At 65.0% G+C, this 15,254-nt stretch overlaps 1 protein-coding gene across 3 annotated transcripts; it reads right to left on the reverse strand.

The window, feature by feature from the left end:
• Nucleotides 1-9,886: 9,886 nt before the first annotated feature.
• GFI1B (growth factor independent 1B transcriptional repressor) lies at nucleotides 9,887-13,985 on the reverse strand (the record flags this gene model as incomplete). Of its 3 annotated transcripts, none has more annotated exons than XM_084236566.1 (6): nucleotides 9,887-10,065; nucleotides 10,923-11,088; nucleotides 12,047-12,184; nucleotides 12,712-12,983; nucleotides 13,362-13,499; nucleotides 13,886-13,985. In XM_084236566.1, 6 exons carry the CDS (start codon nucleotides 13,983-13,985, stop codon nucleotides 9,887-9,889), a joined length of 993 nt encoding a protein of 330 aa, XP_084092692.1. The 3 variants fall into 3 exon arrangements, with proteins under 3 accessions (XP_084092692.1, XP_084092691.1, XP_084092693.1); XM_084236565.1 differs by having other exon boundaries at nucleotides 10,923-11,187; XM_084236567.1 differs by lacking the exon at nucleotides 12,047-12,184.
• Nucleotides 13,986-15,254: the final 1,269 nt, after the last annotated feature.

The following is a 15,254-nucleotide window of genomic DNA, read 5'->3' on the forward strand; positions in this document are numbered from 1 at the left end:
CTGGCCGGGAGGAGCGGGAGGTGGGCACGGCGGGCGCCGTCTGGGAGCTGGAGGCCCGGACTGGGGCCAGGGCTGGGGCGGGCCGGGAGCACCCTCCGGAGAGCGGGAGGCCTTGGGGCAGGGGTGCCCGAACCTTCAAACCCTGGGCAAGCGCAGCACAGGCTCCACCTCAGAAGCGCGGGGAGCGCGGTCTCAGGCTTTACTTGGGAGGAGCCCAGGCGGGCGCCCTTGGGGAGGCGTCCCAGGCGCCTCAGATGGGCCGGGCCGGGGCCGGGGCCGGGGCCGGGGCCGGGGCTGGGCCCACCCCAGCTACCGCCTGGGTCTGGGCTGTCACGGCGCCCAGGTAGGTTTCGCGTGCGGTGGAGCCGGGCCAGGGAACGTGTTTGCTCATCACCCGCCCGCCCGCCTTCCCCTGCCTTCCTCCAGCCGCCCACCCTTCCTTCCACCCAGCCCCCAGCCCATCCTTCCACCCACCACCCATCGCCCGTCACCCGTCCATCCATGCGGCACCCAGGAGCTGCTGCGGGCCTCGCTCCACCACCTCGAGGCCCCGGGGAGGAAAGGACTTCCCCAAGTCACCCTGGAGGCTGAGGAGGCCGAGGAGGCCCAGTCTGCTGGGGGGGGGGGGCGGTTAAATAGGCCCCTGGAGCCCAGCCGGCACCAGGGCCTGCTCACACCTCGTCTGACGTGCTCATCAATTCCTGAGAGGTCACCCCAAAGCTCCCCCAGATAAAGGGGGAGATAGCCAGACACTCAACCCTGTGTGTCAAGCACTGTCCCCAAGCCACACTCCCCCAATCCCTGGTTGACCCCCCAGCCTCCGACATGGAGAGCAGAGGCTGGGGACACTGGGGCCTGCACCCCACTGCCACTGCCCAGGACGGGGCCACAGGGGTGGGGGTGTCACAAGAGCAGAGGACCCAGAGCAGAGACTTGGCTTCCCCTCCCCCATCTCCTGGGGGAAGCCAGCGTGTGGCCTCCGAGGAGGAGGAATTGGGGCCCAGGGGGTCTCCAGGACTGTGACTAGCCTGGGGCCCGGCTCTCCCTGGAGAGGTCTCCAGGGCCGATGTGATGTGCCGGAGTGGCCCTTGCCAGGGGCTCGGCCAGAGATGGCAGCCGCCAGCTTCTCCCTCCGGCGGCCGCTGGCGGACAGCGGCCCTTCCCCAGCAGAGCGGGGCCGCCCAGAGCTTGGTTTGCAGGCCGAGCTGGCAGAGGGGTGCCAGGGTGGGTGGCTTTTGTGGGCACCCTTCCACTGAACTCTGAGAAAGCCCTGCCCTTCTCTTTCTCCCTCCGGGCGGCGGGGGTGAGGTGGCTGGGTGGGGGTGGCTGAGGGTGCTTCCTCTTAGCCCAGCTCTCTGCACCGCGGCCAGGGTCACCCAACGGCCAGGGTCACCCAACAGATGGTCTCGCTCGTGGGGCTCCCTGGAGGCCTGCTTGGGCTCCCCTCACCTACAGTGCCCCCCCTATGGTGCTGAGGAGGTTTATCTGTCAGAGGGCCCTTGAGGGCGGGGGCAGGACTCTTATCTCCCTGCCAGGGGCCGCCCCACAGTTGGGCTTTGTAATCTGACATTGTGATTTTTCACCCTTGTTTTTCCCCCCAGGGAGGGAAGATTTGCTGAATCACCCAGGGGAGGTGGTTGGAGGGGGCTGGGGGCGAGGCAGCTGGAGGGCAGTGATAAGTCTGAGGCTGGGCTGAGGGGTGCTGGGGAGCAGCCTGGAGGAAACCCCGAACTGTGACGGTTTCCAGCTAAGATTGCTGGCTTCTGCAGTGCTGCCTGGGGGTGCTGAGCTCTAGGAACCTGACCCTCCCAGAAGGGTCCATAGCAGGCAGGGCGTAGGTGGCAAGCCCCGGGACACCTGTGAGCCAGCGAGGACCAGAGGCGAGTGCGGCTGGGCACCCAGACCCCCAACCGCAGGTGGCCTCCTGCGCCCGCCTTTGTATATGGTCTTCCTTTGGCCCCAAGAGGGGCGCTGGCTGGCCCCCGGCTCTCCAGTCACTCAGGAGCAGAGCTAGAGGCAGGTGGGGGGCCCTGGTCTCCCTGGACCTTTGCACCTACTGTGTTCTTGACTTGGGGTGGCCCGGTCCACTTTTGACAGATCAAATTCTTCTCTCTCTTATTTTACCAAACAGCTGCTTTCTCCAGGAAGACTTCCCTGATACTGGGGTTGCTCTTGGTGGTCCCTCGGCCTCCCAGGGCCCTCAGGCATCCTCTGTCTTGCATCTTGCCCTACTGGGGCCAGCCTGGAGCAGAGGCCCAGCAAATGCTAGTTGAATGGAGTCTTGGGGTTACCTCCTCAGGAATCTGGAGGAACCCCTCTATTGGAACTGGGGTCTAGGGCCTGCTGAGTGGGGTGGGCGAGGCCTCCACTGCATAGAGGACCTGCGGCCCTGCCCCCCTCCCCCAAAGCCTGGGCTCCCTGCCTGGTGCCAGGTTGCAGACAGAGACCAGGTCCTGCTGGACGCAGAGGCAGCAGGGTGTGCTGGAGGCTTCTCTGCCCCCCTGATTTCTGATTCCCCCCAGAGTCTGGTGGGCAACCGCAGCCCCGGGTAGAGGGGTGATTGACACCCTGAGTCAGGGGCCACATCCCCTGCTCTCCCAAAAGGGGGTTCTGGGGCAGGAAGAGCTGCCCGCGGTGGTCGCCTCACCCCCTTCCTGCTGCCCAGCTGAGCTTGAAGATAAGTCCTTGCGGAGCCGAGGGAGGCCTGGGGGCTCCTGCCTGCCCCAGAAATCATGTCGGGTTGCTAGCGGAGGAAGGGGCCTGAGGGGCATGATAACCATTTTATTTTTAAGAGATCCGGGAGGAAGTCCCAAGTCACCCTCGGCAGAAATAGCTCTGAGCCTCAGCCTGCCATCGGGGCTCCAGCTGTCAGTGGGGACAGCCCATGAGTCCTGCAGGGGTCCGCTCCCCCTGCAGGAACAGGGGGGACCCGGGCCTGGGGGGATCCAACCCAGGATCCGTGCTCCAGGTCAGAGCCGTAGGCGCCGGCAGCAAGTACGCGTGCGTGCTGCCCCGCGAGCCCCGGCAGCACGGCCTAGGAGTGCACTGGGCAGGATGCGGGGACCAAGCCCGCCCCCAGGAGCTCCCTGTGTCGGGCACTTGCGGGGCGCCCGCATCCTCCAGCCCTGTGAGCGCGAGGTTGTGGCGGCAACAGCCAACAGCTGTCCATGTCGCAAAATCTGCCACATGGCACTTTTCTACATCCCCAGTTTCAACCAGTGCCCCCCGTGTCTGAGCTCTCCTCTGCGCCCTGCCACCGCACCCCCAACATCACACCTTGGAAATCATGGAAGCCCGGAGCACCCAGGCTAAGTCTAGGGGTGTCAAGGGCCAGAGCTGTCATCTCACCGCTCACAGGGGAGAGAGATGGAGCCCGGAGCTCACGCCTGACAGCCCAGTGACAGCCCCACCGCAGACACCAGAGCAGGCCCCCCCAAAACCCCCCGCCATTGCCAGAGGGAAGACCCGGCACTCCTGGGCCACCCAGGCTAACGCGCCTGGAGTCACAGCAGCCTCCCTGCATTGCTCCTCCTGCCTGGCCTGTCTGTCCTCACGGCCCGGAGAGGGTGGGCATTGTCAGTCTCTCCTGGCACCCTGTCCTCACCCCCGGGAGGGCGCCTGGCCCGTGGCAGGCACAGCGAGCCCCTGAATGGGTGCGCTCCTGCCCACAAGGTGATCCCTGTGCCGCCGAGGGGTGCCGTGCTTGGGCTACCCACGGCCTCTGGGGACATGTCACTCTGCAGACGGTGGCCTGGCCCAGGCTGGGCAGAGTGGGAGCCTGCAGCTGGCTCCTGGGCTGGGAGGTCCAGCCGAGCATTCTCTTGTCCGGACCCTCCTTCCCGCTCCCCCTCTTAAAACAAAGAAATCCCTTTCCTCCACAGCCCCTGCCCCCCAACATTGTTATTACAGAAATCAGGGGAACCCAGGAACAGTCTAGAAGGCCCAGCATGATGCCCCCTGAGGGCCTTGGGTCTGCCTCTCCCTCTCTGGGCCCAGGTGCGTGCAGCCTCTTTGGAGCAGCTTCTGGTGGGACCTACAAATTTGGGGGGCGACGGGTTGAGAGGGACTTTCCTTTCCCCCTTCTGCTCCTGGCCTCCTGGTCCTCTGCCTGCCCTGGGCCTCCGCCTCCGCCACCTGCCCCTCCTGCCCCGCCTGCCCTGGCTCTGAGGCGGTTTCTCATCCGTGCAGCAGGGACGGTGAGGGACCCCGGCCCCACGTGGGTCCCTGTCCGAGCCAGGCTGGACGTTGCGGGAGTTGGGGGGGCACACAGCGGGGGCTTGGGACTGATCCTGCCTCTCAGCCCCAGGCTGGACGGAGAAGGCACGATGGGAATGGATGGCAGGCCACCAGCCCTCGGGGAACCTTCCAGAAAGGGGTTTTTTTCTTTAGGTCTTGCCGAAGACCTGGGGAGCATCAGCCCCTTCCGAGGCCTGGAAGGGACAGGCAAGTGGGGTGGGGGAGCTGGGGGCCTCCAGCCCGCACGAGGGGGGCTACCGGCCCCCGCTACGCTCGCTGAGAGCTGGGCTGCGAGGGCCCCCAGGAGCCTCGGAGGCCTCTTCCTCCCTGGCTCTTGTCTTTTGGGTGAAGTGGTTGGATTTCTCTCTGACTCCTGCTCCCTTCTCCCGCTCTCGGGCTCCAGCCGCTGATAGCACTGGAGGGCCTATCGCCGGAGCGTCCTGCCGCGGGCCCGGCCGACGGTTGGCAGCCGGCACCCTTTGATAAACTTATCAGGCCAAACCTGAGCACGGCCTGCTCGGCTCATGTCCTGCCTCAGATTTCCCTCCCGTCTTCCTGCAGCCCCCCACCTCGTGGCCACTGGAGCCCCGGGCCCGCCTGGCTCCCCACAGGACCCTGTTGCAGCTGGGCCCCAGGAGGAAAAGGGCACCCGCTGGCCAGGTCTTCCTGGGGATCCAGTGTCCACCCACCACTCCGAAGCGGGGGCTTCCACCCCGGATGCCAAGGAGGAGCCAGCAGCTGGGGACCTGCTCTCCGCTGGCCCCCAAGCTAAGTGCTAGCACCCAAGGGATTGGACCCAGACTCTGCCAGAGGGGGTCGCTGGGCTGGGGGCCAGTCAGCCAGGAGAAGGAACCTGCCCCCCCAACCCTGCCCCTGAGCCGGAGGGAGGGATGGGACGGGGACCTCCAGCGGGCGCGGGGTGCTTGGAGGAGGGCGTCTTTTTTAATGCCCGTGATAAAGCTCTCATGCGCGCTGGTTGCAGAAAATTAAAACCACATGAAACATGAGGGGGCCACGCACAGCAGCTCCCTGGGCTGGCAGGCAGCGCCCGGGGCAGTGCAGGGGGACAGCGCGTGCCACGCTGCACCCCCTCGCTGCCTCCCCTGCATGCAACTAGCCCGGCGCAGCTCGTGGACTGATTTTCAAACCACCTTCTCGCCGGCGATGTCACGCACAGCCTCCTGCGCTGACGCAGTTGTTCTGCATCTGTTCCCAGCAACACACGCCACAAGCCCACGCACGGCCCCCCGCGCGGTGCTCAGTGGAGAGCCCCGCAGTGACCCGCCCTGCCGCTGCTGAGGACCATCTTCAGATTTGTCTCCTGAGCAGCCCCCAGGCGTGGCCCCCAGGGGTCTTTGCCAGGCCGGGAGCGCTGTCCCCACCAGCCAGGCTGGGCTACCTGCCCGACCCGGCACTTGCCGGCCCCCTCTAGGGCGTTTGGGCGGCTAAGTTGGGCGTTTGGGAGACTAGGTTTGTTTTGCCCATTCGGGGCATTGGGGGGGCCCTGGAGCTAATCTGCGCGCCCACCCATGACTGCCCCCAGCTGCTGTGTACGGGGCTGGGTTTCCAGGCTGAACGGGTTCCTGGGAAGGTGAGACATGGCAGGGAGGACCCCCTAAAGGCCCTTTGGGGGTAACAGGGAAGACTTCGCTGCCCTGCAGAAGTCCAGGTGAGCTGTTCTTCCATGTGTCTCTCTGCCCATCCCCGGGAGCTGTCCTGCCCTGCCAGGGAGCCAGAGGGCCTTGTGCGAGGTGGCGCGAAGCTCGGCACCGGGCTCCCTCTCCCCGGGCACGGCCGCACTCCGATGCACCCCGGGCAGTCTGTCTAAAGTTTGACTCTTTGACTCTTCAGTTCCCCACCCCGGCTTCCCAAAGCTGTCCACGGGGCCTTGGGTGCCTTTCAAAGACTCTCCAGGGTCTTTCCTGCTGCCCAGCCCGCCCATGGCAGCCTCCATCCCACATGCGGCCAGCCCAGCCTGGTCCACTTCTGGCCAGCCGGACACTGCGTTATTCCCTCTGGAGTAGCGTTTGCCTGAATGGAGCCGGGCTCAGCAGGGCTCAGCAGGGCGGCGAGAACAGGCTTGGCCAGGGCCTGGATGCTCTAGGGGGGACGGCCTTGTTCCCTCTCCGGGGAGCCGCTCCCCACTCCACCCAGCTCCCCCTCCACCCCGGTGTCCGCTCCAGCCTCCTTGCCTCAGTCCGCCCACGCCCACTCTGGGCAGGGGTGGGGGTGACAGGCTGGTGCCAAGCAGCCACCCACACCACTGTCTGGGCTGGCCTAAGACGCATTTTCATCCTTATCAGTGATTTCCATGGCAGGCCGCTGGGCCTCTCCCAGTCTGTCCCTCAGGGCCCTGGACCCGAGCTGGAGGGCCCTGCTGCCCTGCCTGGGAGGCTGCTCTGGGGCAGGGAGCATGCAGAGCTGGGGGCTGGGCTGGGGCCTGAAGTTGCCACGGCCCACTAGGCGCTTCAGAGTAACGCTCAGAAGCTGCATGGCGCCTTGGTGGAGCCTTCTCAACACTCCAGAGTCTGTTCACTGTGCACCGGAGTGCGGTGACACTGTGGGTGGGTGATACGGCTGCCGCCCCGGCCACCTGCCTCTCCGGCAGCCTCACAGGTCACCATCTGCACTGCAGAGTCCCCTGGTGTGGGCAACGAACCCCACGGGCCTGGTGGAACCCCCAGCCTGACTTCTGTGTGATGTCACTGCTGAAAGGGTTGGGGGGACTGGGGCCACGGCCTCCCCTCTCCCAGCCTCTGGGCCCTTTGTGGCCAAGGCAGCCAGGACACCCTCCACGTCAGCTGTAGCGGAATCTACACACACCTGCTGCGTAACAGGCGCAGCACCCACAGCCTGGGGAGGCAGCTTTGATAGGGGTGCGCTGAGCTACATCAGGGAACCTTCCCGGCTTGCTGCTGTCCTTCCTGCCACAGCCCTGGGGTGCTGGTGCCCTGTGAGGGCCGGGCCGGGCAGGGGAGTGGGCTGCTCTCAGCTCAGGGAGCAGGGCACCTGACAGCCCCCAATCCTGCCTTCCAGGCCGGTGAACCCCCAGCCAGGCCCCTCCATAGCCTGAGGATTTTTCTCCCTGGGAAACAGGATTCACACCCCCCACCCCCCCACACACACTGGCCCCCACTCCCTGCCAGGTACACACAGGGCTCCAACCCCCACGGCTCAGAGGTCCTGCTCCCCTCAGGGGAGTGGCTGCAAGCAAAATCTGGATCTCCCCAACCTCAGCAGAGGAAGAAAGGTCTATTGTCAGCCCCTCACCCCCAAGGCCTCCTTCTCCAGGCCCGCCCTGCTGTGGGAGCCGCTGAAATCCTGCTGTTGCTGTGGTTTTGTTTAGCAAACAAGGAGCATGCAAAGCAGCTCCAGCTCCCGCTCCCGCCATTCCCCTGTGGAGTCTGGCGGCCCTCGCCCCTCGCTGAAGTCAGGAGCCCACCCAGGCCTGGCCTGCTGGGTGGCTTTGGGCAGCCCCCTCCCCCGTACAGGAGCGGGCAGGGAGCAGGTGGTCCTCTCATGGACCTGCTGGCTCTGCTGCACTGCCACTGGAGGTCCTGCCCCTGCCTGCAAGAGCAGGACCTAGCTGAGGAGCCCAGTCCGCCCCCATGCAAATCCCCAGCCCCACCCGCTCCCTGCACCCCTGTCACGTTTGTTCAGGAGAGTTCTGGTTAAATCAGATGGAAGAGACTCTGGTAAAGAGTCCCGTTTGGATCCAGCCAGACCCAGAGCCTGAGAGTGAGGGATTTGTTCTTCCCCAGGGGCCTCCAACCCCAGGGACTCAGGGCAGGGGGAGGGGGGAGAGGAGGCGGGGCTGAAAGAAAAGGCAGCCTCTAGTTGGGATCAGATCTGCTGTGTGCCCTGGGCAACCTGGTCACCCTCTCTGCGCCTGCACAGCCTCATCTGTGAGGTGGGATAACGGCACCTCCTTTGCTGGCGCTAGGGGTTGTGTGTGGCAACCCTGGGCCCAGCTTGGAACTCAGGAGTGGGTCACTCAGCAGTGTCCTTTGCTGTGAGCCAGGCAGGCGCTCTGGTGTTGAAGTCTGGGGTGCAGGGAAAATGAATTTCTACTAGAAGAGAGCAGAGTCACCCACAGGGAACCCATTCCAGGTTCAGGGTCCCTGAGCCATGAGCAAGGAACCCTAGGAGCTCAGGGAGCAGGGGTGGGAGAACAGACTGGAATGACCAAGGGGAACTTCATGGAGGAGGCGGCCTTTGAGCCAGCCTCCTAAGGACTTCAAAAGGGGAGCCTGGCCTGGGGAGCCTGGAAGCGCTTACCATGCACTAGGCCCTGCAGCTGCTGGGCACACACGGGGATCCTCCCTAGGACCCTCAGGAAGGCACTGGTGCGGAGACCAGCTTATAGAGGAGGAAGCCCGCACAGCCAGGGATGGCCAGGCTCGCTTCACTGAGTCACATCTGCACGGGCCCTCTTGCCATATAAGGCCAACTTTCAGGCTGCAGGGGTGAGGACAGGGATGCCATCTTTGGGGGCCATTACTCAGTGTCCATGGTGGACACCGAGTATGTTGAAGACCCCGCGGTGGGAAGACCACCTGGACCGCCCCGGTGGGCCGGCTGTGGTCGCCAGCGTCTACTAAGGGACGAGAGAGTGGCCCAAGCCAACCTCGCAGGTGCCTCCAGAAGCTGAGTGCTTCCCCGGAGCTTCCAGAGGGAGCTCAGACCCCCTAAGTAACACCTGGGGTGTAGCCACACAGGCTCATTTTGGGATTCTGACCTCCAGACTGTGGGAGCACACTTGGGTTGTTTGAAGGCATCTGTTACAGAAGCCCCGGGAGCTCCTCCCGCCCGGCCGCCTCCACCTGGCCTCCCGGGCACGGCCTGCGGCGGGGAGGTGGGGTATGAAGCGCTGGCGTCAGCACTGGCTGGTTCCATCTGGGGATGCGTGTCCGTGAACAACCCCGTGTTCTTCCTGCTTTTCAGAGCCCCCCCAGGCCTCCCCAGGGCCTCCTGCGCTAGCTGCACCCAGTGGTGCCAATGAAATGCTGGTCAAAGGTAAAGAAATCTGTCTTTATTTTTATTTACAGAACAGGCTTTGATCGCAGTAACTGCTGGCCCCTCCGGCCTCATGATCTGACAGCAGACCTGGAGCCCACCGGCCAGCTTGTGCCAGGCAGAAGGGGGGGCAGTCAGCATATCTGGCAAAAGCAGAGGGGTGCTAGGTCCCCACAGCGGGCAGTGGGGGGGGGTCAGGCCATCCACGGCAGCCAGAAAGAGGCCCAATTAAAAGGAGGGCGACCGGCTTTTGGCTCTGTGAGCAGCAGCGGACGGAGGGGCTTCTCTGTGGGCGCTGGCTCGGTCGGTCTGTCCTTGGCTGCCCCAGCCACCTGGGGTGACTCTCGCCTGGGCTTTGCTCTTGGGAAGGCACCTGAGTTTTACACCTGTAGACAACTTCCGCTCAGAAAGACCCGACCCAGCTCCCACACTTTGCAGCAGGTGAAATGCTGGTCCAGAGAGGGAGTGCGATTTGCCTGAGGTCACACAGCAACTTCCTGAGTCTCCAACAAGCTAGGTAGGACTCCCGTCGTCGGGTGCTGCCTCCGGTGGGCTGGGGATCCGGGTGATGAGGCTGGTCCTGCCAGGTGGCGGGGACTCAGGGCAGGCTGGCTGGGCTCGGCACGGGCGCACCTCACTTGAGGTTGTGCTGGGTCTCGCGGTGTCGCCGCAGGTCCACCTTGCGCTGGAAGCCCTTTGTGCACAGCTCACAGCTGAAGGGCTTGAAGCCCGTGTGCTTGCGGCTGTGGGTGATGAGGTTGGAGCTCTGGCTGAAGGCCTTCCCACACACCTGGCACTTGTGTGGCTTCTCACCTGCAGGGCAGCAAGGAGGGAGTCAGGGCTGCCCCCTGGCCTGCAACCCGATGCTCTGCATTTGTTCCCCAAAACTTTCTGTTAGGTGTCACAGCCAGCCCACGGGCCCTTCAGCAGATATCAGAACAAAGGGGCCGCGCAGAGGAGCCAGCTCCGACCGCCTCCCGCCAAGGGATTGTGGCCTGTTTAGGGCAGGGACTGGATCCGCCCCGTCTACCCACCCAGTGCAGCCCCCGGCACAGGGCCCAGGCAAAAGAGACACTTGGGTGACCACCGAGGAGCGGAGGAGGAATGGATAAGCGCGTGGAGGGGTGACTGAGGAGGAGGAAAGGGGAGTGGCAGGAGTGAGTGACCAGAAATCCCCTGCTGACCCCCTCCTGCCCACCGACAACTGGGGTTCACGTTCTGCTGCCTCCTGCCTTATTTTTTATTTTTTTTAAGGATTTATTTATGCACACAAGAACCGGGGTGCAGGCCAGAGGTGTGGGGGTGAGAGGATTCCCCAGAGACAGAGTGGGGAGCACAACAGGCAGATCTACTGAAATCCACGGTTGGGGGAGCAGCGGGGAGACAGGAGAGGTCTGCTGCGCTCTGTGGGTAGCTCCCTGGCCGGGCATGGAGCTCGTGCTGCAGAGGCTGTGGACTGCGTCTTAACCCCTTGCGCCACCAGGGAGGCCCCTTATTTTTTCTAGGCAGTAAGTGTGCTTCAGTAACATCGTGCCCAGCCCTCCTGCTGGAGGGGAGTGCACCCCCCTTTGAAACTTACCCCTGCCCCTGTCTGAAAGCCAGGACCTCGTAACAGTGGAAGTGGGGGCGCCCAGGGGCTCTGGGTGGGCGGGCAGGGGGCCGGGGCTCACCTGTGTGGATGTAGGTGTGCTTCTTCATGTCCGACTTTTGGTGGAAGCGCTTGCCGCAGAACTGGCAGGGGTAGGGCCGCGTGTCCGAGTGGATGAGCAGGTGGGTGGACAGCGTGGACGAGCGCTTGAAGGCTTTGCCGCACATCCGGCACTCGAAGCTGCGCTCCTGCCGGAGGAAACGAGGCCCCGGGGGGTCAGGTGCAGCTGGGGCCTCGCGACCCGGGACTGCCACGCTGGGCGCAGGACTGGACCCGGCCGGGATCCCCTGAGGAACAGGACACTCCGTTGGGGTGACCTCCAGCACACAGCCTGGAGGAGCAGGCGCCAGGGACCAACCCCCACTCCTGTATCCCAGGAGAGACCAAGACTTGGGTCTGCGTGGCCTCCCGTGGGATTTTCCCTTGTGACCTTGGCTGCATCCCACTCAACATAAGCCTCGATGCCTGTTTGTTGACTGACTAATGGACCTACACGCCTGGGAGCGTCCCCTGGGTTCGCGTTCCTTAGCCGAGGGCGAGTCCCGTGAGTCATGGGCGGTGGTGGTTTCACAAGAGTCTGAATTATTGCGGCTCATTCTTCTGCCTCTTACTGGCCCCGTGACCACAAGCAAGTCATCAGTCAAGCCCTGGGCCTCAGTTTCCCCTGCCCTTTGAACAGTAGCCGTGACCTCAGAGCGGTGGGGAGGCCGGAGGAGAGGCCGCGGCAGCTGGCACTCGGCCCACGCCTGCAGACGGAAGCGCCCGGTTTCCCGCCTCCCCACCTGGCCTGTGATATTTACGCAGGTGTCGGCAGCTGGGGGCAGGCTCAGGTGCGCCCCTTGGAGCGGAGTCCTGTGCAGGCAAGCCCCACTCCCAGGTTCTCCCAGTCCAGGCCTCAAAGCCAAGGGCCCTGCCCTGCTCATCCAGGGGCGCCCTGCTCGACCAGGGGTGCCTCTTTCTGAGCGTGCAGACGCCAAGGCCCCCCTGACGTCCCCCCCGCCGCGGCCCGGGAAGCTGGCTCGGTCAGTCCAGGGTGGGTGCTGAAGACCCGCGGGGAGAGCGGCGCGGGGCCTGCCCCGTCAGCCCCGCAGCCTCCGGCCTGAGGGAGCACGGGCCAGCGTGGCGCCCCTCGGCTTGCTCACCCACCTGAGAGTGGATGTGGGTGTGTTGCTCCAGACTCACGGCGTGGCCAAAGGTTTTGCCACAGACGTCGCAGGCGAAGGGCCGGGTCCCGCTGTGGGAGCGGCGGACGTGCACCTCGAGCCCGTGGGGGGTGGAGAACACCTGGGGTGGGGGAGCAGGAGGCTGCAGGGGTGCAGCGGGGAGACAGGCGCCCCCCCAGCTCCGGCACAGTGAGCGTGCGGGGGAGGAGCCCCAGATGGCCGCTTCTGAGGCTTCGCTGTGTCCCGGGGCCCTTTCCTGCTCCGTGGCTCGGTTTTTATCTATCGCTGGGCCTGGGAGAGGGATCTGGAAGGTTCCTCCGAGCCTTATCTAGAGGCTGAGTTGTCCAGCGGTTACAGCCAGTTGACCTGAGCCGGGTCCGAGCGCTGGTTCTGACACCTGCTCGCTGGCGCTCTCGGGCAGTGGCTCAACCTCTCCGGGCCGAAGCCCTGCCTCCGCCTCCCGGGCCGTGCGAGTCAAGGGCTCACCCACGGCCCCTCAAGGCTCAGTGCACGGCGATGCGGACAGGCCCTGGGGATCCTTGACCCCACTGGGGACCCCAGGACCCCCAGAGGGGGCTGTGAACCTCTGCGCTGCCGGGCTGTGCTGGGGAGAGGCGGCAGAGCAGGGCTGCGAGCCCCCACGCTCACCTTGTTGCACTTGACGCAGTGGTACACGTCCATGCCCGGCGAGTAGCGGAGGCTGAAGTCCAGGGGCGGCTCAGCGCTGGGCACCAGAGGGCTGCCGTACAGGCTGACAGAGCGTTCCAGGAAGGCGGACTGCATGGTGGAGGGGGCCTGCCGGTAGCCGTGGCCGTAGGACGAGGCCAGGGCATCCCAGGAGAAGCTGGGCTTGTAGAACGGGGGTGAGTCGGAGGGGGGCGAGTCTCCTTCCTGAGGTCGGGACCTCACAACAGGCCCTTCTGCGGAAAGTGGCAGATACCTGATGAGTCACAAAGACGGGGTCCCCTCCCCCCACTTCTCCACTTAGTGACATCATGCTGAAGGGTTTGGTCTGTAGCCCCAAATATTTACTGTGGAGAGGGTCTGGGTCTTCCCTGTAGCTCCCCAGCTTTTCAGCCCAGACATGCCCCCCCCCAGCCGCGCGCCAGCCCACCTGCTGAATGGCTTCTAGCCCCCCAGAAGCCTCATCTGGCAGGGAGACCCCATCCCGGAGGTGTTCAAGTGGAAGCCAGAGGGCTGGACCTCATCCAGACGACCTTGTGGGTCCTCCCGCCCCCAGGTGGCAGGGGTCCCCTCCCAGGAGCCGCCCTGCCCCACGGCCCGGCACTCCCAGGCACCTGGGGCAGAGGCCGTCCTGGGCAGGCTCTGGTCCAGCGCCAGCTCTGGCTCCCGCTTGAGGTCGGTCCAGTTCAGACATTGGCTTGAGAACAGGGTGCCGAGGACAGGGTCGCTGCTCAGGACCTGGTCCCTGGCCGCTGTGGGAAGAAGACTCTCAGAGACCCCAGCGGCAGCTCTGGGCAGCCCCGATGGGCTGAGGGTCCCAGAGACCGGATCCCGGGTTGCTCTGCCCAGGCTGGTGGCGGCAGGGCAGAGGCCAGGAGGAGCCCGAACCCCCGACTTCAGCCCCAGAATGGACCTCCAATTAGTCCCCGTCAGCTCCCAGGGCCTGCTGCCACCCCAAGGTGGCACTCTTGCCCCCCAGGGCTCAGGAGAGAGGCATTCATTCATTCATTCATTCATCCCCCCACTGGTGTTCACTGAGCTCCTCTCACTCCAGGCGTGGGTGAGGGTCCTTGGGGGGGTTGGGGGTGCTGCGTCCCCCTCACGGGGCAGCGGGAGGCCAGCTGGGGCTCTGACTCACCGGGGCTCAGGGCAGGTGGACAGACCAGTCCCTCCTCCCGGCAGCGGGGCTGGTGGTAGGTGTGCGCCTTCTTGCTCTTCACCAGGAAGGAGCGTGGCATCTTGGGAGGCAGCCGCAGGCCTGCAGGGGGGGCGTGAGCACGGCGAGGGGAGGGGGTGGCTCCTCCAGGACAGGACGCAGGTCCTCCTGTAATCAAACACCCGCTGTCGGGGGCTGACTCCTGCCCCCCAAAGTTCATTTCTGCCTGGCAACCCAAATGTGACCTTATCTGGATGGAGGGTCTTTGCCGACAGAATGGGCCGCGCCCCAGGCCCAGCAAAACTGGCGTCCTCGCAGAAGGGGGTACCGGCCAGCCAGGGCACCAGGAGGGAGCCGGGACGGACCCTCCTTCAGACCCTCCGGGAGGACCCGGTCTTGCTGCCACCCCTGGATTTCCAGACTCAGCACAGGAGAGGGTTACGTCACCCTCTGTGTCCCTGCTTCGGCGGCGCCAAGTCCTATAGCCCCTTCCTGCTCCCTTGCTTGTCACCTGCCCTCCAGCAGCCCTGGGTCGGGCCACTGCAGGGGAGCTGGGGGGAGTGCAGGGTGCATCCCCACATGACACATGCACACCCACATCCAGAAAGCTGTATTTGCGTCCCGGTGGGATCCACCAAAAGGGGAGATTTGAGCTGAGGTTTTGGGGTCTGATGCCCGTGGGCTAGGACCGCACCTCCCCTGCTGTGAAGTTTCGGGCAGGTGCTTCGCCTCCCTGGGCTGGGCTCCCTTCCTGTGAGGTGGGACATCTGGGCTTGTGGCGCTGGCAAGTCCATCACGGGCGCCGGTGCCTGTTGGGCGCCCAGCAGACTGGCTGCTTGAGGAGGCCTCGGGTGCAGATCCACCTCGCTGTGCCAGCCGGGCCCCAGGGGCCAGAGCAGGGCTGCGCTCACCCACGGCTCCAGCCCAGAGTGTGGTCCCCAGAGAGGGAGCTGCCTTCTCTCTGGTTGGGGGCTGGAGGGAGGGTATGAGTTGTGCGGGGGGTCGGGGGGACTGAAGGCAGGAGCAGAGCCCCACTCTGCCCCACCTGGGGGCCTGAGGTCTCTGTGGATGGGGACAGAGACGTGACTGTTCCCAACTCCAGGGGCAGCCCAGCCCAGCCTGGTCACTGAGCCCAGGAGTCGGTGGGGGAGGCCCTGCAGGGAGGCAGAGTGGCAGAGCCAGCCCACCCAGGGTTCCTGGCCTCCCGTGCAGACTCCTCTGGAGTGAAAAGAATCTCAGGCCCTCCAGCCCCTGAGGATCTCCTGGGGGCTCCTGGAACAGAGGCATCCTCAGGGGGTCTGCGTTCCTCCCTACCCGCCTGTGTCCAGGTTGAAGCCAGGAAATGATGCAG

Source organism: Talpa europaea, assembly GCF_964194135.1.
Source record: "Talpa europaea genome assembly, chromosome: 7".
NCBI lineage: Eukaryota > Metazoa > Chordata > Mammalia > Eulipotyphla > Talpidae > Talpa > Talpa europaea.